Raw genomic sequence first — 26,174 nt, 5'->3', positions numbered from 1 at the left:
TTATTGGGAGAATTGAAGACGGTGATCTGTTGGGCGGTTGAGTAGGAAAAGGAAAGAACGAAAGAACCTCTAATTTAAGATATTAGTCATTGTTCTGCCGGGACGGGGAATGGCTTTGACTCCAGATCTGAAGAGTCTTATCTTGAGCGGTGCTGATGGTCGATTACCAATCGTTCGGATAAATGTGGAAAAGGAGTAAACTGGTTTACGTCGGTCTCCACGACGAACTCACATCAGGTAAGAACTGAAGCTTAGAACCAGTAGAGGTGTATTTTAATCGCATGTGTACCTCAGCTTGCTTCTTGACCATTTCTATAATCTTTAGGACTTGTATGTTTCACTAGTGCACACTGTTGTGCTGCATGTATTTTTGGTAACTTGCAGATATCTTCCTTGATGTGTTTATGGGATGTGACTGCACTTTTATTCTCAATTCACCGAGAAAGTACTTTCACAGCACCCACACACGTGGTCATGGTAACTACTGCAAAACTTCACTATTTCATAAAAGGTAGTATAAATTCAAAGCTGTTAAATGATCTCCGACATACCTGCTTCTGTTATGAGTACTGATAAAACGTCTATATTTTTAAAAAGTGCAAGAGGAGAGTAGATTTGCTTAAAGGTAAGACAAATTGACATAACGAGGTGAAATACATCCATAAGCAAAACAGCATTCAGTAAACCAGTGGGAGTTTTAGGTGGAGAGAGGAATGAGAGGAACAAAGTGGACAGCTGACCTCAATTTCTCAGTCCCTGGTTGGGTACTTTAGTACCGATCTCCTCTGCCAGGTTCTTAATTAAGATGGAAACTGACCAGTCGTTGGAGGAGAGAGGTACCTGGGGCTGAGCTTAGGAGACTGGCTTACTCTTGTTTTGTTACAGAGGTGCCTTCTAACCCCTGGTTACTGCACGTTGATGACTAATCACAACAGCACAAATAATCCAGGTCACCAGGATTAAAAGTCTGTGTACATCAACTTTTTGGAGTTACCTTTTTTTTTTTAATGCCACAATCCACCCCACCTTTTTCCTCAGTGAAGGAGGTCTCCTTACGCTAGGATTGTATATATACCAAATGTAACTAGCTCAGTATCTGAGTATGGTTGTGGTGGATGTGTTTAGACCCTCCTGTCTTCCTCCCCTGGGTAATAACGGTGGTATGGGGGACTTTAGAGACCACATATTTAATACTTCAGACCATTAAGCATGTGGTAGAACAACTTGTGAATGGGATAGCAAGTTCTCTTCTGGTGGTGGCGATAATTCGGGTGATAGCCATGAGTAAAAGAGGTGTTTACATGTATATCGGTCTATGATTGTACGTAGGTTTCTAGGTGAGGTGTGTCTGTTCAATTTATACAGGGAATCCTTTTTTTGGACAATTCATGTTTTATTGTGCTTGTGTGATTTTCAACCACCTCCTGCAAGTCCGTGAGCACTTGCAGTGCTGAGCGATCATTGCTCAGAGACTTTGAGGATATGCAGTTTTAGTCCTCGCCTTCAAGGGGCGTACAACTTAGGGCGACGAGTTTGTGTGCCTAGAGAGACCATAAGCAAGTGCGGCAAATACTGTGTTACGTGAGAGGAAAGAGGCGCTAATGTTTGGAGGAGGGAGAGAGAATTGGCTGGGCCGTCTGGGAGAGCACCTGGACGGGGAGAGGAGGTGAGGACTTTAATTTGTGATTCTGTTGTCAAAGCATTTGGTAGCGGACATTGGGATTCCAATTTGCTGAATTTAAAACCTTATTTTGTACGTAGAGAATGGTGCGAGGGGCTGGAAAGTCAAGTTTGAAGATGAGATCTGGGAGAAGGTCATCGCTACAAACAGGGGGGCGGGGAGAAGGAAGGGTGGGCAGAAGAGAGTACACGGAGGGAGGCGCCGCCATGGAGCACGCTTGAGTGGCTGGGGAGGGAGTGACTCATTTTGCCCTGGAAGTCAGAAGGCTTTGCTTTGGAGGTGACGTCGGAGCAGGAGTTTCAGGTTGAAAGGGGGCATTCCAGGCAGAGGGAATTGCAGGCAGAAGCGTCGGCGTGAAAAGAATGGTGGTTCGACTTGAAGTGACTTAAGGGCAAGCGTTGCGCTTGTTTGTGGGCGTGAGGGCAGGAAACTCAGCGGGGCCAGTGAAAAGCCTTGTGGTTGCTCAGCTGTGTACACGGGGCACAATCGAATTGGGTTTGGGGAAGAAAACTGGTGGGAGGAGCCTGGTCTCTAAGAGGTCGGTTGGGAACTGGAGCTAGATAGAGCACCAGGAACGCGGTGGCAGGAGAGGATGCACTGGAAGAAATGAAAATTTGGTGGTGGCTTCCAGGCGTAGGGGGTGGGGGACAACGTGACACAGTGTCTGTGCAGCTCCCCGTGGAGAAGTTCCGCTCTGTTCGCAGGAAGGTTGGGAGTTGCCAGCTATTTGAGGCAGTCGGGCCAAGCAGCCCCTTCCTCTTCCCACACGGATGGGGAAATGTCCAGTGTCCCGGCAGGTGTGCCCTGGGAGCTAGCCATGCGGGCCGGCCCCACTCTGCCCCTCTCCCCTGCACAGGGGAGGAAGGGCCAGCCCATCGCTGGGGTCCCGGAGGGCTGGTCGCCTAACTGTCCACGCCATTGCCCCCAGGAGAACCACCACTGGCAACTTCGTTCGATTGGAACCCAGACCTCCCCGGAGCCCAGATTCCGGCCCCTCCTCCCAGCTCCCCTTCGGAGGAGGCGGACGCTCCAAGAGGAACAGGGAGGCCCGGCGTGGGGGAAGCTGCGGGCCGAGAGGAGGCGGCCGCGCCCTCGCGCCGCCCTCGACTGCGCCGGGCTCCCGCCCCGGCCCCCACCCCGGGCCTGGCGCCCAGCGAGCGTGCCGGGCGCGCCGGGCCCCACGAGGGCGCGCGCTCCGGCTCCGGGTTTTGGCGGCGGCCGCGGGGGAGGCGGGCACGTGTTGGGGCGGGGGCTCCACCTGGCCACGCCGCGGGCCCTCAGTGGGCTGGCCCGGCCCGGTTGGGCTACGCGGCGGGCGCCCGGGGGCGTGGGCTCCGCGCACGCTCCGGAGGGAGGCGGTGCGTTACTGCCGTCGGGGCGGCGGGCTCCAGACACGGGCCGGCTTGCCCCCGCGGCTCCCTGCCCAACTTCGGGCCCGCCGGTGCCTGCCCCCGTGCGCGCGACCGCCTTCCGCCCGCCTGCCCCGGGCCTGGCTCCCACGTCGAGGCGGGCGGGCGGAGGGCGGCGCTGCGGCCCGGGCCGACCTCCGCGAGGGCACTTGGGCGAGTCGGGCCCCGCCCCCGCCTCGCCGCGGCCCCGCCCCCCGCCCAGGCTCCTCCCCTTCCTGCCGGCCGGCTCCCCGCGGCCGCCCGCCCGCCCGCCCGGCGCGCCCGAAGCGAAGCCCGCTGCTCCCCTCGGCCGCCCCGCCCCGCCCCTCCCGCGCGGGCGGCCCGAAAACCCGGAGCGCGGGAGCGCGGCTCGGCCGGGCCGGGCGGCCGCACTGGGCATGCTCAGTAGCCGGGGCAGGTTTTTTGGTCGCAAGTAGGAAGCTTTTTGCACTACACCGGAGAGGGGGAGCCGCGGAGCAGCGCGCCGCCGTGCACCGCCGCCGCGCCCGCCCCAGCCCGGCCCGGCCCCGCGGCGGCGCGATGAGCCCGAGCCCGAGCCGGCCCGCCGGGGAGTGAGCGCGGCGCGGAGGGCGCGTTGCGCAGCTGCTCCTGCGCACAACCCGGCCGGCGGCCCGCACCGGCAGGAGTGAGCGGCCGGTCCGCGCTGCGCCCGGCGCCGGAGCCGAGCGGGAGCAGGAAGCGCAGGCCACGCAGGGACCCAACTGAAACAAAGTGTCGGCCGCCGGCGGCGCGGCGCCTCGCCCGGCCCGGCCCCGCGCCCCCCGCCCCGCCGCCCACCATGGCCTCCGAGGAGCTGTACGAGGTACCTCCCCTCCCCCCGGCCCGCGCCCCGCGCGGCCCCCGCCCGACGGCCGGCCCGCCGCCCCCTCCCCCGCGGGCCGCAGTTTGCTGGACGGAAGCGCGTGCGCCCGGGCCCGGCGGCGGACGCCCGAGTTGCGGGGCCGGGGGTCCCGGCCGCGGGGAGGGAGCGCGGGCGCCGGCGACTCGCTCGGACGGCGCCCGAAGTGCCCGCGGCGAGGCGGTGGGTGCGGAGCCCCCGGCACCGCCCGGCGGGGGCTGTGGGCGGCGCGGGGGTGCTGCCCTGGCCGTTCGGCGGAGCGCTCTGGGCAGGGTTTGCCTCCGGTTCTGTGGGGCCGAGAGGAAGAGTGCAACTGTCTCCCGACTCCGCTGCGGGCCGAAGCGAGGCAGGATATCGCCCCGAAAAGGCTGCGCGCTGACCACATGCTTTAATTAGGTTAGCCTTGTGGCCAGAGCCAGGAAATTTAAATTGAACGCTGATACACCGTCATTCATTTGCGCCGCGGCCGTGCGAGTGAGAAAGGGCACGATCAGGACTATATAAGTTGTGGGCGATGGGCTTGCCAGCTTCGGCTTCAAGTTGTGCACTTACCAGTTTGGATCTTGAGACATATTTCGTACGCCTCGATGTAACTTCTTGACGTATTGCAAAGTAGACTTCCTGGGAGTACGGAAGCGTGGAAGGCTTTCTGTTCTCTTGGATAAGTGAGTCTTCGGTTACACGTATATACTGACACATCCATCTTCTTAGGAGACTGAAAACTTCTGGATACTCTCCGGATCCACCTCTTTGACGCGTTTAGGAACCTGGGCCTTTAGGGACTTAAGGAAGCGTCTGTAGCAAGTAGAGCCCCTTGGCCCTCGTGAACCCTTCGTAGGTTCCCAGTGAGCCTTCCTGAGGCGTCTTCTCTTGTGGGCGTGTTACTGCCGCTGGCACAGAATGGAGCTCTGCTGCCAACAACGATAGCCTTCTAGCAACTTTCTGTTGCTTTTTGAAAGCAAGTGTTTGCAGAAGTTCAGAAGGAGGCTGCCTTCTGTAGATTTAATGGTGAGGTGGTGGCCTCCCCGTGCGTTGTACGTGATCAGTGTGCCTTAGCTGGCACTGAAAATGTTCCGTTCTGTCCATTTCACACATTAGCTGTGCCCTACTGTAGTCAAGGTACGATCTTGGGTCCTCTGGGGATGTAAAGAGAAAAAAAAGTCTCCCTGTTCTCAAGAAGCTTCCCTTCTAGGAAGGCCAGTTTTGTTTGGGGAAGGCCCAGACGTAGGGGCTAAGAACTGCAGTTAGGTAAGTACATTGCACGAGGGTGTGAGGAATTTTGGTTTCTACATTAATTTTTTTTTTGATAGTTCAAGCTTGAGTATTCACTCTTCACTCATTTTTGTGATTATAAATACACAGTCAGTTAACCCATTCCATTAGTGTTTGGGTGAGGGTAGCACCTTATACGTAAGTTGTACCTTACGTGTATAGGTATTTTTTGAAGCAGCACATTTACCGCTAGTGCATTATGAACTAAATTTAGTTCGTTCTTTGCTTATTAGCTTCAGGTTTCCTTCGCACTGCTTTCCTGGCAGAATTCATTTAGAAGTTCCATTTTGTACAGAGTTTGCATTCATTCAGCACGTTTGTTGAATGCTTGCCCTGCAGAGGGTCAGGAACGGGTGAAGGATGAAAATGGGTCCTTCCCTCAAAGGGCATCTGTTGGGGAAGAAATAAGTACGTTGCAAAGAAGTGACCCAGCTATGCAGCTGAACTTTTGACTCTGAGTTTTAGTTTTGGAAAAAAGTGTTACAGGTGTGTAGTTAGTTGAGGTGATAGTAAAGAAGGTAGTGGGTATCTTTGATGGTAAATTTCCTAAGCTCTCCTTGCAGAAGTTCAGAAGGAGGCTGCCTTCTGTAGATTTAATGGTGAGGTGGTTGACTATGTTATGATTGCAAGTTGATCTTTGAAAGTTCTGCTGAGTGGTTGAGAGCCTGGACCTGGAGTCAGAAATCCTGGTTGTTGAAATCCAGCCCTGTCACCTTGAGTAAATTAACCTTGAAAGCTCAGTGTCCTTATCTGTAAAATTGGGATCAAAGCTTACCTCAGAGCTGTGAGGTTTAAGTGAAAAAATATGTAAGCATACCCGCACTCCCAGGGAGAGCGCTCGGTAAGTGATGGTTATTGTTGTGTTTTAACTGATCTGACGTGCCTCCCCGAGGCCTGGTTTTGTTTCTAAAGCTGTAGCATTGGACTGTTTTAATCAAGGCAGTATTACTTGTGAGGCAGAAATGGTAGCAGTTGTCAGGAAGCACTGTGGTCTGACTGGCAGTTGGACGGGCTGGGGAGAGCGCCAGGGTGTCTTAGTGGCCAGGTCCTGGGGCATCGCTTGCCGCGTTTTCTCCAGTTCTGCTGCCCAAATCGAAGTACAAGTTTCATGTTTGGCCTCCAGCTCCACAATTCTACAGGGATATAGTCACTGAGGAGGAAGTTCAGAGTCTTGCTTTTTGCGGTAAATTCGTGTGGTGAGAGCAGCGGTCTTCACCCCCAATCCCCGAATGTGGAGGGTGGTACCTGATTGCCCAGCCTTGGCTTTATCACCGACACTGAGCATGGTTCCCGGGAGGTGGTGGTAGGTCCTTGGTGAATATTTAAGTGGTTACTGTAACTATGCCTTGTGAATAAAAAATATGGAAACAGAACCGAGACAAGATGGGATGGAAGGGTCAGCCTTCCTGAGCTGGGAGAGCTACTGTTAGTTGAAGGACAGAGTTCATTTACCCTCTGCATCTCCAGCAGCTCCAGTTGGGGAAGAGCCTGGAGTTTTTTTATTTACTCATGCTACGAACTTTATAGTTTTCAGAAAAAAGGCAAGCGTTCTTTAGACCAGGGTCTGTGAAGTTCATGTAAAGGACCAGAGGGCTGTTCAAACTTTAGCCCCCGCAGGCTGCACGGTCTGATGCAGCAGCCACGGACCAGGCCTGCAGGAGTGAGCGCTGAGTGCCAAGAAAACTGTCCATGGACGGCAAAATTCACATTTCATAGAGTTTTTACATGTCGTGCAGTGTTCTTCCTCTTGTTGTTGTTGTTGTTGTTGTTGTTTTTAATCACTTAAAAATGTACAAAGCAGTCAGCCTGTGGGTTCCACGGAAACTGGCCGTGGGCGGGACTTGTCCTGCAGGTCTCAGTTTGCTCACCTCTGCTTTAGGTGAGGAGCTGTTCTGGAGCCGAGGTCTAGCCTGGGGTTGGGGTGGATGGGAGGGTGGGATGCCCAGTGATGAAGGGCTTTCGAGCTCCAATCCCAGCTCTGGACTTGGAGCCAGCAGTTCTGGGCTCCACTCTTCCCTTCTCTGTAGGAAAGGGAACGGCTGAGTTCCTCCCTCTCCCGAACGTCCGCATCTGTGAAATGGGAGTGATGACAACTGCTCCAAAGAATTACGAACACTAAATAACGTTAGCACCTAAAAGCAATTCCAACTTGATAAAATGCTGTACCCCAGGGGCAAGTGGTTCCAGTGTCTTATGAAACATCTTTATCTTCTTCCATTCTTAAAACAAAAACAAAAACACCCAACACTCAAACCCTGAAACCAAGCCCTTTTTTCCTTGGAGCTTTCAGAGTGTCAGGTAAATTGATTATATCACCAAAGAAAACTGTGAGATCCAGAGGGTCTTAATTTATCTAGTGGTCAAATAACCACCATAAGATTTGGTTCACATGGGACTGAGTAAGGAATCCACTCTAATATAATGGAAGCAGCTGTTTTGTTAGTGTGTCTTAATCATTCCTTTTTCTCGGTGGATGTGGGGTTTTTTTTCCCCTGAGAACTACTGTAATAGCGAATTTAAATTTCAGTATGATCTTAGCGATCTAGTCTTGGCCTTCTGAGAAAAATATTTATCCAAAACGTGCATGTTTCAAATGTGGAAGTAAGCTTTTAAGAATGAAATTATACTTGGCTTATAAAACATGTCTTAAAGTTGATTAGTTTCGAAGAATGCTCAGGATTTGGGGGAAAGTCGGGTCTTTTGAGTCTCTCCTTATTTTGGGATAAGATTGCTCCTTTCTCCTGTGCACCACAAGAATTTTGTGTGCACTGACCAAAAGCACAGTTATAAATAAAATCTGCAGGTGTGGTTCAAATGGAGGTCACAGAGGTCAAGAGACCTTCCATGGATTTTGGTCAAGACAGACCAGCATCTGTTGTGTGCAGTTAGCTGGCTCTTAAGATCGAGATCCCCAAAGTAGGAAAAGAGAAAGTGACTTGACTGCTGGACTTGATCGTGGGGTCGCGGGGGCAAACGTGTGTCTGTTTTGAAAATTAACACACTCTTAAGTGAATTGCTGCGGATATTTATGTGTTTGTCTCAACAGGGAGTGTGGAGGCATCTCAGGTGCTTTTCCTCTGAGTTTTCTTCCAGTTCCCATGTACTCGAATAAGTTTTCCTGTGACCCTTAAGAATCGTTGATTTTTCCCCCTTATGCTCTATAATGATTTTAACCATCGAACATATTTCCACGGTTTATAGGAACTACTTTATTTGTAGTGTTCTGATTCCCAGCTTAGAGTATCTTGTACTGCACAAAGCCAGTCTGAGTCGAGTTTTTGTGAACAAGGAGTCAGCATTTTTATATTGTGTGTGTCTGTAGGTGCAACAGCCTCATCGAGGGTCCTGTTAAGATACAGATTCTTGGGCCCAAACTATGAGATTATAGTTTTCAGTGTTTGGGTGGAGACAGGAATCTGTGTTTCCAAAAGCTTCCTTCTGGGAGGCAGGTGGAGTTAGAGCCTGTGGCTTGCACTGGCCTGTTTCCGACTCAGGCTACAAGCTGAGGTTAGGGAAGTGGGGCTGGGGTCTGCCTTTGTGGAAGTCTGGCTCCAGATGGACCAGATGAGTCCTTTTTGCAGGGTCTTTAACCATTACGGGTGGTTAACCGAGTCATTCCAGGAAGGGAGCATTAAAAACACTCGGTAGTTAGGTAGGGGCGGATTCTGGAATGTCTGTTTTCTGTCCTCCTTGCGCAGCATGCTTGTCCACCAGATTGTCAGGTTGGTGTGCACAGTCTTTACAACTAGGAATTTCTTTCTGGTTGTTATTTCCCACGGTGCAGATTCTGCAGTGGTTGCATACTTGCTGAATTACACTTCAGAGAGAAGGGGTGAGTTACAGGAACGACCCTATTCCGGATTCCCTCTGCCCTAAACGGTATGCCCCCTTCTGTTCCTTTCACCCTTAGTTCCTCATCTGAGTCCGGTTTTAACTCTAGAATGGGGAGAACTTCTGACTTTGCTGTTTCCCACACAGACTTCATTCTCTCCAGCTTAAGCTGGGAAAGGTCTTCTGCACTGGTCTGAAAATCCATTCAAGTACATGAGAGCGTTTTTCTGGGGGAGAGGACTGACAGTTTTCATCTGTTTCTATGCCCTCCCGGAAGTATTGAAATTGTTCTTGAGACCTTTGAGTTCAGACCTTTGAGTTTCACTGCCCTTCGTCGACTGTTTTGACATTATTTTCGCCAGACCCAGCTCTGCCGCAGCTGTGTCCATATTCAGCTTCCCGTGGAGCCACAGAGCTGATGTGAAACCCTGTTAAAACCTCACTGACTGGGCTTGGAAGTTGTATGCTATTTCCAGGCTTGAAGTGGCTATTCTTGAAACTATACCTGCATAAAACCTAAAGTTAACCACTGTTTTACTTCCACTTCTGACAGCAGGGACTTTAGAATCCTTTACCTCTGATCCACCCCCGAACTTACATGCTGTTATTTTCCAGTGTTAATTACTGTCCATACAAAAAAAAAAAAAAGCCCTGGAAGTAGAGCGTGATGACTGTGCACGGACGGTCCTGGCACAGCTTTACCAGTGCCTTTACCAGGTCCTTTGACCATCAGTCTTCTATCTCAGAACTGTCTTCTGGGATTTTTTTTTTCCCTTGTCTCAAATACATCCTTTAGAGATTTCTTTAGTGAAGGGTTATTGGTGTAAAGTCTCAAGTCTTTTGATCACCTGGAAATGTCTTTATTTTCCCTTCATTTTTGAAAGATAGAATTGATTCTGGATAAGCCGGTTAATGGGTTCTTTTCTCTCCGCGTTTTGAAGCTCTTCTCCCATCGTCCTCTGGCCCCTGTTGTCCTTGAGGTGGTGGATCTGGATGGTTCCCTCACAGGATGTCTGTCTGCTGCCTCTGGCTGCTCTGGGATCCTCTCTTTGACTTTGGTGTCCTTACTCTTGACAGTGTAGCCCCCTGTGGCTTTCATTTTGTTAATCTCAGTAGATGTGCTTCTTCGTGGACTTGCCCCTTGCTCGCTCTGGAAGGCTGCTGGCCGTCTTACCAGATGCTGCTGCCTTCGGTGCTCTTCTCTGGAGTCCAGGGAGGCACTTGTTACATCTTCTGTCTCCTCCCTCTCCCTTCCAGCTCCTTGTTTTTGTGTCATTTGCATTCTTGGTACATTTCCTTGAATCTGACTTTCCTTGAGTCTAAACAGGAGCTGAGTCTAATCTGCTATTTAACTCATCCATTGAGTTTTAATCTTCAGCAGTCACGTTTTTCACTTCTAAATACTCTGGGCACCCCCCAGTCTGTCGGTGTGTGGCTGGCTGGCTTCGTCTTTGGTGGGTCTCTGCTTGCCTGATTGACTCGTTCTTTGCGGTTGGGTTGGAGGGTGTTACTGAGCACGTGCGTGTTTCCCTTGTGTCCTGCAAGGTCAGTGAAGTACTAAGAGTTACGTTGTCTGAAGATCTAGCTGTTTGTAGTGAGAGTGCCCTTTGGAACCTTGTTCGCTTTTTTTGCCAGAAACCATATCGATCTGGAATTTGTGGGATCGTGAATAGGGAGGGAGGGCTTAAGCAAACACTTGAGATCTTCCTAAAGATACTGAGCATGCAAATAAAGTATCAGCTAGATTTCAAGGGCACAGTTCCTGAAAATGGAGATCACAGTTACGGCAAATGCTTCTGAAGCAAAATGTCCAGCATCTTTGTTCTGCCTGCTTTGGTTTGTAAGCATATCTTGTCTGACTTTCCTTTACCTGAGGTTGGCTGTTGAGCTGGTCTGAGCCCGAGAAGCCATGGTTGCTGGCTCCCTGGGTCCACACCTGCACACTCCAGCCCTTCCCCATACCTCTGTGTTGCCATGTCTTCAGTGAGTGGTGGGTCCCCTGCTCGCCAGCCCCCGTAGAAGTCCTCACACAGGAGCAGGAAGCCTCCCTTTCGAACTCCTTGTGACTAATTCACCTTTTGTTTTGCTCTGTTAATAATTTGTACTTGCTTATGCGTTACTTCCTCTGGGCATTAAGCTCTGTTTTCTCCTGGAGAGGCCAGCTACCTGTCTCTCTTTTGGTTTCTTGCTACTCCTGATCTGAGGATGTGAGTGTGAGTCAATCATTGCTGACTTTTAGCTAAAATACAAATATTACAGTGACTGGAGTTGCATTGTTTGAAATTATACCATATATGTGAGAGTTGTGCATTTAGGTACCTTGTTTGAAAAGCCATATGGTGTTTTGGAGGAAAGTTATTTCTAAACTTGATACAAATAATTTAGAGGAAAATTATGTTCCTGGAAAGACTGTTTGAAATGTTGGCCACAGCATTTATATCCCCCCCCACTGAAAAATGTGGGGGCTGTCTAACAGTAGTGCTCCCTAGTTGGAGAAGTTAGCTGCAGTGTATTTAGGAAATGTCTTTGCTCTTTGTCTCCTTCCATTTGTAATGGTCTCTGTCTTATGTTTTCAAGACGTTGGTAGTTGCCAGTGTTTGCTGATGCAACCCCACAGTGTTGATTGCAGGTCATGAGTATCTTTGGTTAAAATGTTAAAATTTTTCATCAGTAGTTGACTGTTTAGGGTTGCAGAGCATCACAGAGCTGCGTGCAGAAGCATTTCTTATCTTAGCCTGTAACTGATCTGGAAGCCTCAGCTGTTCAGAATATGTGAGAACCAAGACAGAAAAAGGCCTCTTGGCTGTAAAAAGTTGTCGCACCCCATACACATTGAACACTCTGGGTCTCTCCTTTATTTTCGGCATGGCGTGCTTGGACTTAGCTGGCTTCCTTAGCACGTTAGAACCAGATCATTGGTAAGGGAAGGGAGCCGCCAGAGGCAGGTGCGTTGACATGAGTAAGTTTACTCGTGAGGTGCTTGAGGTGGGTCGGGCGCCTCCAGGTCATGGGTCACGGGACTCCTGAACCCCATGGAGCAGGTGGGGAGCACGTCACAGAGTGAAAAGCCATGTGTTGAAAAGAGCTATCAAAGGTGATTTTTAGAAAGTTTGGGGATGTAAGTGACAAAGCAAAGTTTAACTTCATGGTATGTTTCCCAGAGTTTGCACCCAGGTACTCCTAATGGTGGGAGATAGAGAGCAGGTGTCCTCGTAGGGGTGGAGTGGGGGTGGAGGAGTGCCGGCTGGCCTGTTGTTGAGTTCTCATTCTCGTGTTGTCCTGAACCTGACAGTGTGTGCTGCACGGAGTGGTTGGGGCTTGACATCAGGCGCTTTAAGGGTAACTGCCATTAGCTCTTCTCCGTAAATCTTGGGTCGGGCTGATGCTTCAGGAAGATGGGCTGTGAGTTGGTGACTTTGACTCTGTATCTCCTGTTGTGTACACGTGTGTCCCTCCGCCCCCCGGGGTGCGAGCAGGGAACTGCTGGGTCGTCCTCCATGATGACACTTGGTAAAGGAAGGATCAGCTGATGTGGTGAGGTGTAGACGAGAGCACGTGATTGAGTTATTGGTAAAAGGTTAAAAAAAATCTTGTTTCTGTAATGGTTTTTACCGTTGAAGTTTAAAGAGATTTGTCCTTTATCTGAAGTCGTGTTACTGCCAGGTGCTCAGGTCTGCCTGCTGATTCTCCGCTTGGAGGAGCAATGGTGCCGTACCTTGGAGTGTCCTGGGAGCATCTGTGGGGTCCCTGCCCGCTTTGTAACTCCTCCCGGCCCCCAGGCTGGGCCAGAGCCCCCTTAGAAAACTGTCTTCTCAGGCGTCTCTGTCTGTCATTCCTCTCTCCCTCCTGGATTTTCTTGCCCCGTGTCCAGCTCTGGAACCTGCAACCTGATTTCCATCCCCCAGCCAGGTTCCCTTTGACTCGAGGCTTCATTCATCCTGTGTGGCCCATGGACACGGCTTCTGCACTTACTTGTTGCCCGGGGAAGTACCTTGCTTTCTATCCGTGCAGTTCAGGGAGCAGCCCCCACCGGCCTTACGCCTCAGGCCCCTCCTAGATGCAGATGCGCTTTTGAGCTTAAAGCAACAGGTAGATGATTACTTCAGTATCCTTTTCGGGGACAGAGAGGGGTGTGTGTGTAGTGGTGGGGGTGCTCCCGGGAAAAGGATCTGTAGGGCTCTTTCCTTGGCACATGCGGGTGAGAGGAATTTCCCCCAGAATCATTTTACATGCCGTTATTCGACACCACTAGCTTCAGCTCATACATGAGCTTTTTGAAAATGTGTTGATTAAATTGACAGGTACAGAGCTAAAAGGGTTCTCCCAGGGGAAGCAGTCTGTCCTGACTAGGTCCAGGCTGGAACTGATAAAAGTGATGAAATTGCAGTGATGACGTAGAAGGAGTGCAGACGATTGCAGGCATGCGATCCTGCTGAAGCGCGTGTGCCCCTGGGCGGGAGAAGCGTGGAGGCCAGGCGCGCCCTGCTGACCCAGGAACCTGGTTCAGGCCCACAGATGAGAGATTGTGGTCCTGAGTGGGCAGTGCCACCCGGCGCCACACCGCAGCTCTGCCAAGAAGGTGGTCTCGGAGAGGAAAAGGCCAAAACCACCTAGTGAAGGGCGGAGGGTTGCTCTGAATCCCAGGTTCTTGCTGGCATCATCCCACCAAAAGGAGAACTGACCCCTCGGGCCTTTCTCTTGCCTGGTTTCTGCTGCAGTCGAGGGGCCTGCCCCAGAGTCTGGTGAATGACTTAAGAAGCTTTTTCTTAAGCGGAGCTCCCTTTGGGGAAGAGGGCTCCCTTGAGCATTTGAGGAGGAAGCCCTGGTGGATAGAGCTGGGAAGTCCAAGGGGCCCTGAGAACTGCCGCCCGGCTCAGGCCAAAGACCGAATGTCCTTGACCCCTTGCCCTCCTGGGTGGCGCTGGGGAACCAGGCCTGAGATGGAAGTTCCCATCCCTCCCATGTTTCCACCCCCTCCTGCCTCTCTGGGACGTGGAACAGTCCCACGCCCGCCTCGGGGGACCACAACCCAGGGCCATGCTCCAGGAGGGCGATGTGGCCATGCCCTCCACTGAATCTGGAGAACCTGCCCCCCGCCGGGCACCATGCCCCCCTCCCCGGGGACCGGAGGTCAGCTCCGGCCCTGGGTGCTCTCTGAAGCCGGCAGGGGGCCCAGCAGAGGTGAGGGGGCATGCCTTCTCTCCTGTTCCTGACACAGCCGGCATCACTGCTTGTCAGAAGCTCTTGGTTTTCAGTGAGGCTTCTGTGCTTAGTAGCATGCCCTGTCGGGGCGGATGCGGGACTCAGACCTGGCCGGGCCCGTGGTCGGCCCTCCCTGCAGCCGGTGCGTGCTTCCCGGACCTGGCAAGCCCCCGGCCCCCCGCACCTCTGAATCCCTGTGGGCAGGGTCCCCAGAGACTCCCACTAGCGCACCTGCTGCCAGGGAGGAGGGACTGGAAAGCCGCACGAGGGCTGCTCGGGGGACCTGTGTAGCCGGGGCCCTGGGCCTGCAGATAGCTGCGGGGTCTGTTACTGGACTGAGACCTTGTGGGGGGGTTCTTCAGCTCTCTTGCATTTTTGGTGGTTTCTCTTTCTGGGTGGAGGGCAACGAGGTTAGGTGTTGCTGGCCTGTCCGCCCGCGTGCTGGCCTCCCCGCCTCTCCTCCCAGCCAGTGGGCGAGCCTGACCCCCTCCCCCATCACATAACATGGACTTGAACTGTTTACAGAAGTTTAATGAAAAAACCCAGCGAACAATAGAACCCTTCCATCTTCCCCAAACAAATCAACCTTCAGACTAAACGAAGCTACCCTTGTATTTGTACTCCGTCTCGTTTTCCCTGTAGCTGGTTTGTCCTTAGTAGAAAATGGGTTTCTCACTCCTGCTGGACGTCATTATCCGTTCAGGACCCGTCATCCGGGCAGGTTTTTGCTGGTCTGTTACCTGTGAGACGTTAGAACGATGCAAAGAGCAGCAGACGTGGAGGGGACTGACCGCTCCCGCCGTCTCTTTGGGACACATGTGAGCAGCAGTTAGCAGGAGCTGTTTAGTAAACATCCTTAAATGATTTGTGTGTTTATTAAAAATGGCATTTGAAAATGTTCTTGAAGAGACTTTATGACAATACCCTTTAAATGTGAAGATGGCTTAAATCTTAAACTTTTGACGTGCAGTTAACACTGACTTGACGATGCTGTGTTTACGCGTACGCGGGCGATCTTCCGCGTGCTCTATGAAAGTTTCTCAGAGTTGGAGAGGCAGTGCCTTGGTGGTTTAGGGTTTACGTTGAGGTATTTGGAGATACTGTTGTTCTGGCACATACTAACATCTTAACCAAAAAAAGAAAAGGAAAGAAAAAAACAACCCACTCATTGTTCTTGCTATGAAGACTGGAGTTATAAGGGTTTCTAAAACTCTATGTAGTACCAGAGTTAACAGAGGATGGTACTTAAGTTACAAAAAACAAACAGGATCTTAACGTCCTAATCTGCCTTTTCTTCCGTGTTCACCACATGGGGATCACTCAGCAGACGTCGAGAAGAGGTGACTAAAACAATGACATTTGCTAGTGTAGCTTGTGGAAGTTCACAATAATTACCTGTAATTTAAGGTAGCCAGTAGGTTTCCTGTGCACAGCAGCATGGAAGGCTTTTGTATGGACCTAAAAAGGAGTGACTAATTATAGGGCAGAAAATGAGTAAGCTTTGTACAAGATGAAGCAGATTTGCAAGGAGCATGAACTTAACACACCAACGTGGATGACAGCCTTTGACTGTCACCCAAGAGTTTGAGTTCAGCAGGCGTCTATAACGAAGCACAGAACATCGGTGGCAACGGAGGCAAGGCCAGAGATTCCATTTCTCCAGAAATTGGTCCGAAAGGTCATTTGAAAGTTTCTACCAAGATGATGAATGAACATGACGATTTGACATTTACTATCACTTTTACTTTGTTCTCTTTCTTGAAAAGAAAAAAAGACGTGTTTGGACACCACATGAAAGGAGAAGACAGGCCAGTAGAGACCTTAAAGGGCTCCTGCGCAGCCACAGGCAGTCACGCCCTCAAGAACCAGGAAGCTCCAGTGTCCGAGAAACCGGCATGTGATTTTTGTCACCAGTAGCGTCATTCCTGGTACAGCCGAGTCCTCGGAGTCAAGTAGATTTAGCAAGTGGGAAATCGGACGTCTGAGACCCGGTGGGACGCAGAGGGGGCAGGCCCGTGGCCGGTGGGGGCCCTTTACCGGGACACTTCGCTGTGTCTGTGGGAAGCCGTGTCACATTTACAGCGCATCATCACCTCAGCTCACCAGCCTTCCTGGTTTTGAGTTACTCTGGTTCATTCCCAGATTCATTTCTGTGGATTTTGGGCACCATGGGGGACATTCCAGAGACGGCATCCAAGGGCAGCCCTGGACGGGGAGACAGCTCTGAGACTTCTGTGTCATCAGCAGCCTCTTTGAAATAAGAGTTCGCCCCGTTAAGGTCGCTCCTTGAACCGGCTGACACGCACTTGGCAGGCAGGTGCTTTGCATTTCGTAGTCACGCCACCTTGCTCGCTGTTTGTACGTAGAGGCCCTGTGCGTGTTTATTGAGAAAAGAAAGTGGAAATGAAAAAAGAAAAAAGGCGCCCCCGGCTCCGGCACCCAGACTGAGCACCGCAGCCGGTAGAGGACCTCGTTCAAGACGGTTCCGTGCGGGCGGGGACGGAGAGGGGGCGTAAGGTCCCCGTGAGCGCGAGAACGGAGTTGTATCCGTGCTGTCTCACAGACGTGCCACTAGGCGTTACTGCTGCAGGAATTGTGGGACGGTCTGCGAAAACCTTTCAATGTTACCGGTCCGTTCTTCTTTTGCGTTTTTCTTGATTTCCTGGAGTTCTTTGTAATCGACGCTCATCTTTGTTATTTATGGTGCAAGTATCTTCTCATCTGTGTTGTGTCTTCCCTCTTCGTTAAAGACTTTTAAACCTGTAACATAATTAACATATTTCACCCACCAAATTAATGCGACTTTATATTTTGGTGCAGTCAGATCTGTGTTTCTCATGTTGTGTCTTGTTTAGGGAGTCCTTCCTCCCCCAGGATCATTGCCTTCTATCTTCCTGTCCGGAAGTTTTGCTTCTCACAGTAGCAAACGCCCACAGTTTTATGTTTTATTGAAGTACAGTTGGTTTGCATGCAGGTTGTTTTCTGGACGGTATGATGTTGGGATCTGATTTGGTTTTAACTGTGGGTAATCCGTTGTCCCTGTTTATTGAATGAGTCCATCTCTCCCCCACTGACTTGCCCCCTCCACCGTATGTGAGGTCTCGTTTATGTGTGGGTCCCTTCCTCCTGTTCACCTGGCGATTTTTCTTGGTGACACCAGACCGTTGTAATTAATGTGGATTTGTAGTGAGTCTTGGAAACTTGCCCTCCTGGATATCTTCATCTTGTTCTCTTTCTGAAAAGCATCTCAGCCGCTTCTTGGGTGCGTTCGTCCGCTTCCATGGTGGGATCGTCTTGGTGACACAGGAGACCACGCGGGGCTGGGGTGGGCTTGATGCTGCGTTGTGCCCTCGGGTCCCTGCATCACTGGAGAGACAGCAGTGGACCCGACAGATCAGTCCCGCCAAGGAGCTGACATGCTAGTGGTGGCCGCAGGTTAAGTGGGATGCAGCTGGTGGCTTGGGGTGTGGGTTAGTTTTATGCAGATTGTCAGAGAAAGCCTCATTGATAAGGTGCCATCGGGGACTTGAAAGCCAAGGAATGCCCTCTGAGGCTGGCGTGTTCTTGGCCAGTTTAAGTAGCAGCAAGGAGGCCTTTGTGTCTGGAGGCTGAGAGGGATGGTATGTGAGGTCAGGGGGCTGGTGGGATCCAGGTGGGCCCTTGGTAGATGCGCTGAATACTTTGAGTTTTATTTTTACTGAGAAGGAAAGCCCCTGGAGGAGTGAGGTAATCAAATTAGAAATTAGTAAATGGTCATGTTGGATGCTGGACGGAGACCAAACCATAGTAGGACCAGGAAGGACTCAGGGAGGCTGATCAGGAGGCTGGCAGAGAATTCAGGCAGAAGATGACGGTGTGTGGAAGCCGAGTGGCAGGCTGCAAGTGATGAAATGGGAAGAGTGGGAAGAACTCGGGCTGCTCAGCTTGAGCAGCTGGAAGCGTGGGCTCGGCCAGTTCCTCGGGCAGGTGTCCCTGCCTAGGGCTTGGCTGGGGTGTTGCCGCGCGAGGACTGACTGATAAGCAGGAGGTGGGTTTTAGGCTGTTGAGTTCAGGATGGCCTTTGTACATCTAGGCGGAGGTGTGGGCAGCAACAGGCTCTGCAAGTTGAGAGCTCAGGGCATGTGCTCAGGCGGGGGATCATTTGGAAGATGTCAGTGTATGCGTGTGGGTTTTTAAACCATAGAGGGACCGACTCATCCAGGGAGTAAATATTGGGAGAGAAGAGATGTGAAGGTTGGGTCTTGGAGACTTTGTTATATAGAGCTTGGGGGCAGCTAGAGATGCAGTGAAGGATGGAGAAGAAAGTGGCCAGGAAAGCAGGAGAAAGAGCGGAGCCCCGGAAGCCAGGTGGAGACAGCTCCCAGAAGGAGGGGATGGCCCACTGTTTTCTGTGCTGCTGAGGAGCTAGACGGGACCATTAGATTGGGCACCGGCTGTTCTGGGGAGCCCAGGGACATAGACCTGGCATGGGCTCATGAGAAAACGGGAAAAGAGGAATTGGAGGTGATGATTATAGGCTGTTCTCAGGACCAGTTTTTCAAAAAGGGAACTGGGCGGCAAGGTAGGCTCCAGAGTTTGTTTGCTTTGAGGTAGAGAAGTGATTGGATGTTGTGTGATGCTGGGAAAGAGCTAATAGAGGGGGCATTAAGGGATCAGAGAGGGAGGGCGAGCAGTAGCTTTACCTGGGTTGGCAAGAGGAACCTCACTTGCTCTCCTCTTCCCACCTTTTCGTCCTCCAGTAACGTTTTGTTACGCACTTTTAAAAAGTTTTGCACACCTTTTCTTAGCTTTGTTCCTAAAAACTATAGTTTTTGTTGCTCTTATTAATGGGACCTCTTTAAAGTTGCATTTTCTAACGAGTTAGTACTTGTGCATAAGAAGGCTGTTTATGCCTGATCTTTAAATCTAGTCCTTGTTGAACTTAATAGATTCTTTTGAGTTTGTGTGCAGATAATCGTGTCTTGTGCAAATAGGGATGGTTGTATTTCTTTCTCTTCAAACTCATACTTGTTACTTTTTATTTTATTACTTTGGCCAGGGCCATTTGGTACAATGTTGAATATAAGTTGTAACAACAAGCATTTGTGTTTTATTTCTAATTCTGAGAATTCTGTAAAAACTTTTATTATTAAGTAGAAGCTGTAGATGGTTGCTAGATACCTTTTTAAAGTCTGGTTGAAGTTCTCTTATTTCTAGCATGTGAGGAGTTCTTAATCACGAATGGTTAATAAGTTGCATGGACTGTGCTTTCCGCATTTATTAGAGATTGTCATTTTACCCCCTCTTTCCTGTTAATATTTTAATGTTGTGTATTAATATATTATCTGGTGTTAATCCACCCTTGCATTTCTGGGATAAACCCTGCTTAGTCAGTGTATTATTTTATATACCTTATTAAATTCTTTTCATAATCAGTGTTAATAATAGTCACTTAAAGGAAAGGAAACCGACTTGATATTTTTTTCTATTCTGAAACAGCTGCAGAATCCTTGGATCTTCTTTTTTTTTATTTTCTGTTTTTGAAGATTTTGTTTTACCTGCATATAAAATCATCTGGACCTCTGTTTCCTTTTAAGATAGGAGAGGGACTGTTTGTTCATTGGAGAGTTATCTTGTATTGATTTATTGGTGCTTTCTGTTTCTTAACTCAGTTGTGGCCTAAAGCTTTTTATATTAGAATATTTTAGGATATTTAAAAACCTATACTGGATCTATGATTATATACCTTAAGCATGCCTTTTTTTTAATGCCTTTTTCCTTACAGATATTTTTGTCTTATTTGATTCTTTTTAAGAATTAAGTTTTTTATCTTACTGATTCGTTCTGTCGTTCTCTCTTTCTTGCTCTTTATTTTCTTCTGCCTTCTCTAAGTTATCTGGTTCTTTTACTGGCTTACTGAGTTGAACATTTTGCCCATCTTGTTCTTTCATGAAGGCTATAAGATTACCTTGTAAATACAGCCTTAGCCGCATCATGCAAGTTTGGTTATTTTCATACAAGTTTGATTTATTTTTTAAATCTCAAGTATCTTTAGCCTTTTCTTTCTGTTTATTTAAAACAAATTCACTTACTTTTTTATTAAGATATTTATTCATATGTTTTAAAATTCAAAAAGTATAAAAAATTTACAACCACAAGGACTTTGTTTTTGAGTACTTACATGTACTTAAATTTAAATATTTTTAAAGTGAAAATCTTTTTCTTTACTAGCTGTTTTCTAACTGAATTACATCATGGTCAGAGAATGGTCTTTATGATCCTTATGTCAGGGGAGTTTCCTTTTGTGATCTTGTAAAATGGTTTATTTGGGGATTAGAGTTGAAGATTTGTTTGGTTTAGAGTTCAGATACATACATAGGCATCAAATAGATATTTATGGAATAGTGACTGTACTTTCAATATGTAGGGCTCCTGTTAATGAAGTTTTCCCTTAAAATTTGTTTTCGTATGTTGCTACGCTAACTTATCTTGGGTATTATTTGCTAGTCGTATCTTTTTCCTTTTTAATTTAAAAAAGTCTGTGGTTTTATTTAGAAGTGTCTATTGCAAGCAATGTATAGTGAGATTCGCAGGCTTCAGTGTGATGTCTTGTATGAGTTTAATGAATGATGCTTTCTGAAATATCTGAAATATTTGGACCTACTAATGTTTGGTGTTATCCTTCTTTCCTTTTTTTTTAAGTTGTCTGTTGGTTTGAGAGATTTTTCTCTGTGGATTGAGTATTCTTTTGCTAGTTGGAAGATACAGATTCTTTGTCTGACCTTGTGGTTTCCCATTAATTTCTTTAGATTCTGCTTAACTGTTAAACTGAATGATCAAATTGTTCAGTGATTTCTACTGAAATGTGACATAGTTTTTTTTTTTGAGTGTATCTGCTCTCCCTGTCTTATGCTCATTGAGAATGTTTCTATTTTTAATATAATGGGATATGCATTTAATATTAATTTTTATCTGTCTTCCTTGAGGACACAGCAAGGGCATATAGCTCACTAGTAACCCTTCATTGAAATCTCCAACCTCACCTCCACTAGATTAAGATTATTGTCTAGTACATGTTGTATCTTTTAAAAATAAACCAACAATTTTTTAAAAATCACAGGTTATTTAAAATTTCTAGGTTTACATTTGAATGCTTGCTTCATTTATCCCTTCTTTTCTGTCTGGACTGACTTTTGTTCCTGAATTGCACCTTACTTACTTTCTTTTTCTGTTTCTTTTTCTTTTTTTAAGATATAGTTTGGATACTATAGAATTCCTCCTTTTAAAGCATACAGTTCAGTGGTTTTTAGTGTATTCACAAAGTTGTACTTACACCGTTACCTGATTTCAGAACATTTCGTCACTTCAGAAAGGAACTCCGTACCCATCAGCTGTCAGTCCCTACCCCGCACCCCTGCACCCCTGGGGAACACTAGTCCACTTTCTGTCTCTGAATTTGTCTGTAGTGGACATTTCATATATATGGAATCATACAATATGTGGGCTTTTGTGTCTGACTTTTTAGTATGCTAATAATTTAACACCTGTTTTCATGAATCATTCATGTTGTAGGATATATCAGTTCATTATTTCTTTCATGGCTGAATAATATTCCATTTGGGGTCTAGACCACATTTTGATTATTCATTCACCAATTCATGGATATTTGGAGTTGTGTCTATGTTATGAGTAATGCTGTAATGAACATTTATGTAGAGGTTTTTATGTGGAACATTTATGTAGAGGTTTTTCAGTTCTCTTCAGCATATATTGAGGAGTAGACTGAATTTACATCTTTTGGTTATTATTTTGGTGAAGATTTGGGATAGTAAATTCTTGATATTTGTACATCTAAAGATAATATTACTATTATGTAATGGCTTTCTAGCTGGGTATAAATTTTATAGGTTGACAATTAAGATTTATTAGCTTTGCAGCTAATAAATTTCCTTTGTAAGCCATCTGAGTTTCTGGTAGTTCACGATTGCTTACCCTTGAGAGTTCTGCAGTTTCATTACTGTGGGTCTAAGAGTGGATATGACATGCTTTTGATCTGAATATGAATGCATCTGAGGATGTTTGGTCCTTCTGATCTGTGTTAATGCCTTAAGGAATTGTTGTGTCTGTGTTCATAAAGTTTATGGGTCTGTAATTTCCTCTCCTTGTTTCATGTCAAAGTTACGCTGGTCTCGTAAAGAAAGTTAAGGAGCATTCCCTTATTTTCTGAAATCGGTTGTGTTGTTCTCTGAAATTGGTTTTAATTCTTTCATGAATGTTTACTAGAATTCACCAGTGCAGCCATCTGGTACTGAAATTTTCATTGTGGTAAGTTAAATTATGAATGCTATCTTTAATAAATATAAAGCTACTCAGAACTTGTATTTCTTCTTGAGTTTTAGTGTTATGTCTTTAAAGGAATTTACTTTATCTAAAAGTATTGGTGAGGAGGTTATGGCTCAGTGGCAGAGTGCCTGCTTAGTATTAACAAGGTCCTGGGTTCAATCCCCACTACTGCCATGAAAATAAGTAAGGAAGTAATGCTAATGACCCCGCCGTACCAGAAAAAGAAAAGTAAAAGTATTGGATTCACTGGCAGATAATTGCTTCTCTATTACTCATCTTTCACTTTTGGTTTAATTTGGTTTTCTTTTCAGTTTTATAAGGTGGAAGTTTAGGTCACTGGTTTAAGGGTTTTCTCGTTTTCTAATATGAACACTTAACGCTGTAAGTTTCCTTCAAGCCCTGCTGTGTGTGTCTTGCAGAATTTGATGTGCCTTCATTTTAGTCTAGTTCAAAACAGGTTCTAATTTCCCTTGTGATTTCTTTGACCCATGAGTTGTTTAGAGTTAGGTTGTTTAATTTTCATATTCTGGTTTTGATTTTTTTTTGAATTCCATTGTGGTCAGAACATCTTCTCTTAAGATTTTAAATTTTTGTGTAATCTATTTCGGCTTGTTTTATGGCACAGTATTTGAATGTTCTGTGTGCGCTTAACAAGGTTATATAACTCTTCAGTTATCAGTGGAGAGTTTCATGAATATCATGTAAATTAAGGTTGATGTTCTTATTTGGATCTCCTATGTCTTACCATTTTTTATAAATCTGGTTTTATCGATTTTTGACTAGTGTGTTAGAATCTCCAACTATGAAAATGCACTTGTCTCCTTTTACTTCTGTTTTTGCTTTGCATATTTTGATGCTCTGTCATTACATAGTATATGTTTACAATATTGGTATGAGTATACCAACGTACTATTCTGTTGACCTTTTAAAATCATTATGAAATGTCCTTTTTTGTCTGTATTAATACTTGAAGTCTATTTTGTTTTATAGTAATAAAGCCATTCTAGCTTTGATATATATTCATTCAGCCTTTTAGTTTGTTTCTGTCTTTATAAAGTGCTTCTTCTGAAGCTAGACTGTATTGGTTCTTACTTTTAAAGAAATCTACCAATCTGCCTTTTGATGAGAACATTTAGTCCATTTACATTTAAAGTAACTATTGGTATGGTTGTATTTTAGGCCTACCATTTTCTACTTTTTTAGGGAAAGATTTTTGTTTGTCTTATGCCTCCTCTTTTGGTTTTTGTGTTAGTCAAAGTTAAATTTCTTTTTAATTTTTTTCTGTTGGTTTTTTAGCCGTATTTCTTTGCTTGAGTTGTGGTGGCGGCGGGGAGGGGGGGCACATGTTTGCTCTCTAGGGATTACAAGGTGCATTTTAGCTTTATGCCAGTCTGCTTAGCATTGGTATTGAATCTCCTCGGGTAAAATGCAGAAATTCTTCAATAATATATTTCAATTTTCCCCTTCTTAGTAATTATTGTTATATATATGTTACATCTAAATACTTTGTCCTATAATGTATTTCTACTTCCTCCTCTTACTCTCAGTGTTGTCATGTGTTACATTTATATGCCTTGTAAACTCGCCAGTAGTATTGTAATTTTTGCTTTAAGCTGTCGTCTTTTATAGAAACTAAGGTAAGAAATTTATACGTTTCATATAGAGTCGTCCCTCAGTATCCACAGGGCACTGGTTCCAGGACCCCCTGTGGATACCAAAATCTGCATATGCTCAAGTTTCTTAATGTAAAATGGTGTAGTACTTAACATATAACCTGAGCACATCCTCTCATATACTTTAAATCATCTCTAGATTACTCATAATATGTAATGCAATGTAAATATTATCTAAATAGTTGTCAGTGTGGCAAATTCAAGTTTTGCTATTTGGAACTTTCTGGAATTTTTTTCCTCTGAATATTTTCAATCCATGATTGGTTGAATCCATGGATGTGGGACCCACAGATACAAAGGGCCTACCACACCCAAGTAATCACTGTTTCTGGTGTTCTTTATTTTTCCCTGTACGTTTTAAGTTGCCGTCTAGTGTGATTTCCGTTCAGACCAGAGAACTTTATTTAGCATCTCTTGTAGCGCAGATCTGCTGGTGATAAATTGTTTTCTACTTGAAAATGTCTTTGTTTCACCTTCACTTTTAAAGGATAGTTTTGCTGGATAAAGAATTCTTGGTTGACAGATTTTTTTTCCCCCTTCATCAGCAATTTGAACGTTTGGTCCCAGTGTCTTCAGACTTTCTACTTTCTTAATGAGAAACCAGTTTATGTTCTTACTGTCTTTGTTTTCCTGTATAAAGATGTCATTTTTCTTTGGCCGATTTCAAGATTTTATCTTTGGCTTTCAGCAGGATGACTGAGGTACGTCTTAGTAGTTTTATTTGTCTTGATTCTGCGTGAGGTGTGCTGAGCTTTGGGGAGATTTTTCAGATGTTATGTCTTCAGAAAGTTATTTTCCTTTCTCTTGTGGGATTCCAGTTAACATGCTGCTTCCTGTTGTCACACGTGTCTTTGAAGTCTGCGCATTTTTTGTCCATCTCTTTTTCTTTTCTTCCGATTCTTCTCTGTTCAGCTTTATTACAGATGTTAGACGAAAGCATCCATTTGTTTAGCGAATCTGCTGAGTTCGTTTTACTCATTGTTTTGTTCATTGTTTCTGTGTTGATATTGCCTTATCTGTTCACTCATTGATAGCATATTTTCCTTCAATTCTTTGAGCATATTTTCCAAATTCTTTGACCTGTTTGTTAGCTGCTTTGAAGTCTGTTAAATCCAACATCTGGGCTCACCTGGAGTCAGCTTCTTCTGACTGTCTTTTTACTTGCGTGCGGGTCACAATTTTCTGTGTTGTTTTGCTTTTCTAGTTGAAAATTGGACGTGTGGTGACCCTGGGCTCTTGTGTTCTCCTGAGGATCACTGAGGTTTTGCTGTAGCAGTTAAATTGCTTGGGGTCAAACTGAGTTTTGTTTTTCCTGGGACGGGTTCTTCCTTATACCCCTGCTGTGTTCTTCTGTCTTTCCACTGGTGTTTTTTTGCTCTGGGGCCCCGTGCCTCTCCCCGGTGCCTGCAGGGCCTGGAAGCTGGCTTAGCATCAGGTAGAAATGGGCTTGCCCTGAGGGCCCCCGGGTTCCAGCTGCCGTGCCAGCATGGCTTTGTGTTCTGAGGTTCCAAGCCTTTCGCAGCCCGAGCTGAGCACAGTTGAGAAAGAGCATCGCATTCACAGATTTGGGTCCACATTACTCTTTCAGAAGATTTCTTCCTGGTCCCTGATTGCTTTTTCCTGAGGCCACTCCTGGTTTCCTTTGAGCATCCACAGTTCGGCCATCAGCCCGGGATTTCAGCATTTGATGCTCTGAATTTGAGTGTCACCCCCTTCTGTAGTTCTTGTGCTGCCTGAAAGCTCTGAATTTCTAGCTGCTTCCCCAGCTCTGAACTCTGGTGCCTGGCACCTTTAGCTGGTCCGCCTCTGTCTTTTCCAGCCCCCGTCTCTGCAGCCCTCGTTTTGTGGGTTGGGCAGTGCTCTCAAGCCAAGAAGCCACGTACTCTCAGTTCTTACCAGTACTTACCCCGTAAGTTTGTAGTTTTTGAGATTTAACCCTCTCACTA

At 47.1% G+C, this 26,174-nt stretch overlaps 1 protein-coding gene across 3 annotated transcripts in view; it reads left to right on the top strand.

Moving 5' to 3' along the window:
- Positions 1-26,174, top strand: part of CDYL (chromodomain Y like) — a 146,581-nt gene that overhangs the window by 43,358 nt on the left and 77,049 nt on the right. The window contains exon 1 of one of the 3 annotated variants that reach the window (XM_072945743.1): positions 3,457-3,892. The exons of 1 other annotated variant lie outside the window; for it this stretch is intronic. In XM_072945743.1, coding sequence (XP_072801844.1) covers positions 3,869-3,892 — 24 coding nt within the window. In that variant the 5' untranslated portion in view covers positions 3,457-3,868. Of the gene's footprint in view, positions 1-3,456; positions 3,893-16,839; positions 16,864-26,174 lie in introns of those variants that run through there. One more of the 3 variants, XM_072945744.1, reaches the window with a different exon arrangement.

This window comes from Vicugna pacos, chromosome 20 (genome assembly GCF_048564905.1).
Source record: "Vicugna pacos chromosome 20, VicPac4, whole genome shotgun sequence".
In the NCBI taxonomy this organism is placed as follows: Eukaryota; Metazoa; Chordata; class Mammalia; order Artiodactyla; family Camelidae; genus Vicugna; species Vicugna pacos.
The sequence above is the reverse complement of the archived record's forward strand: the minus strand, read 5'-3'. Positions and strand labels throughout refer to the sequence as shown.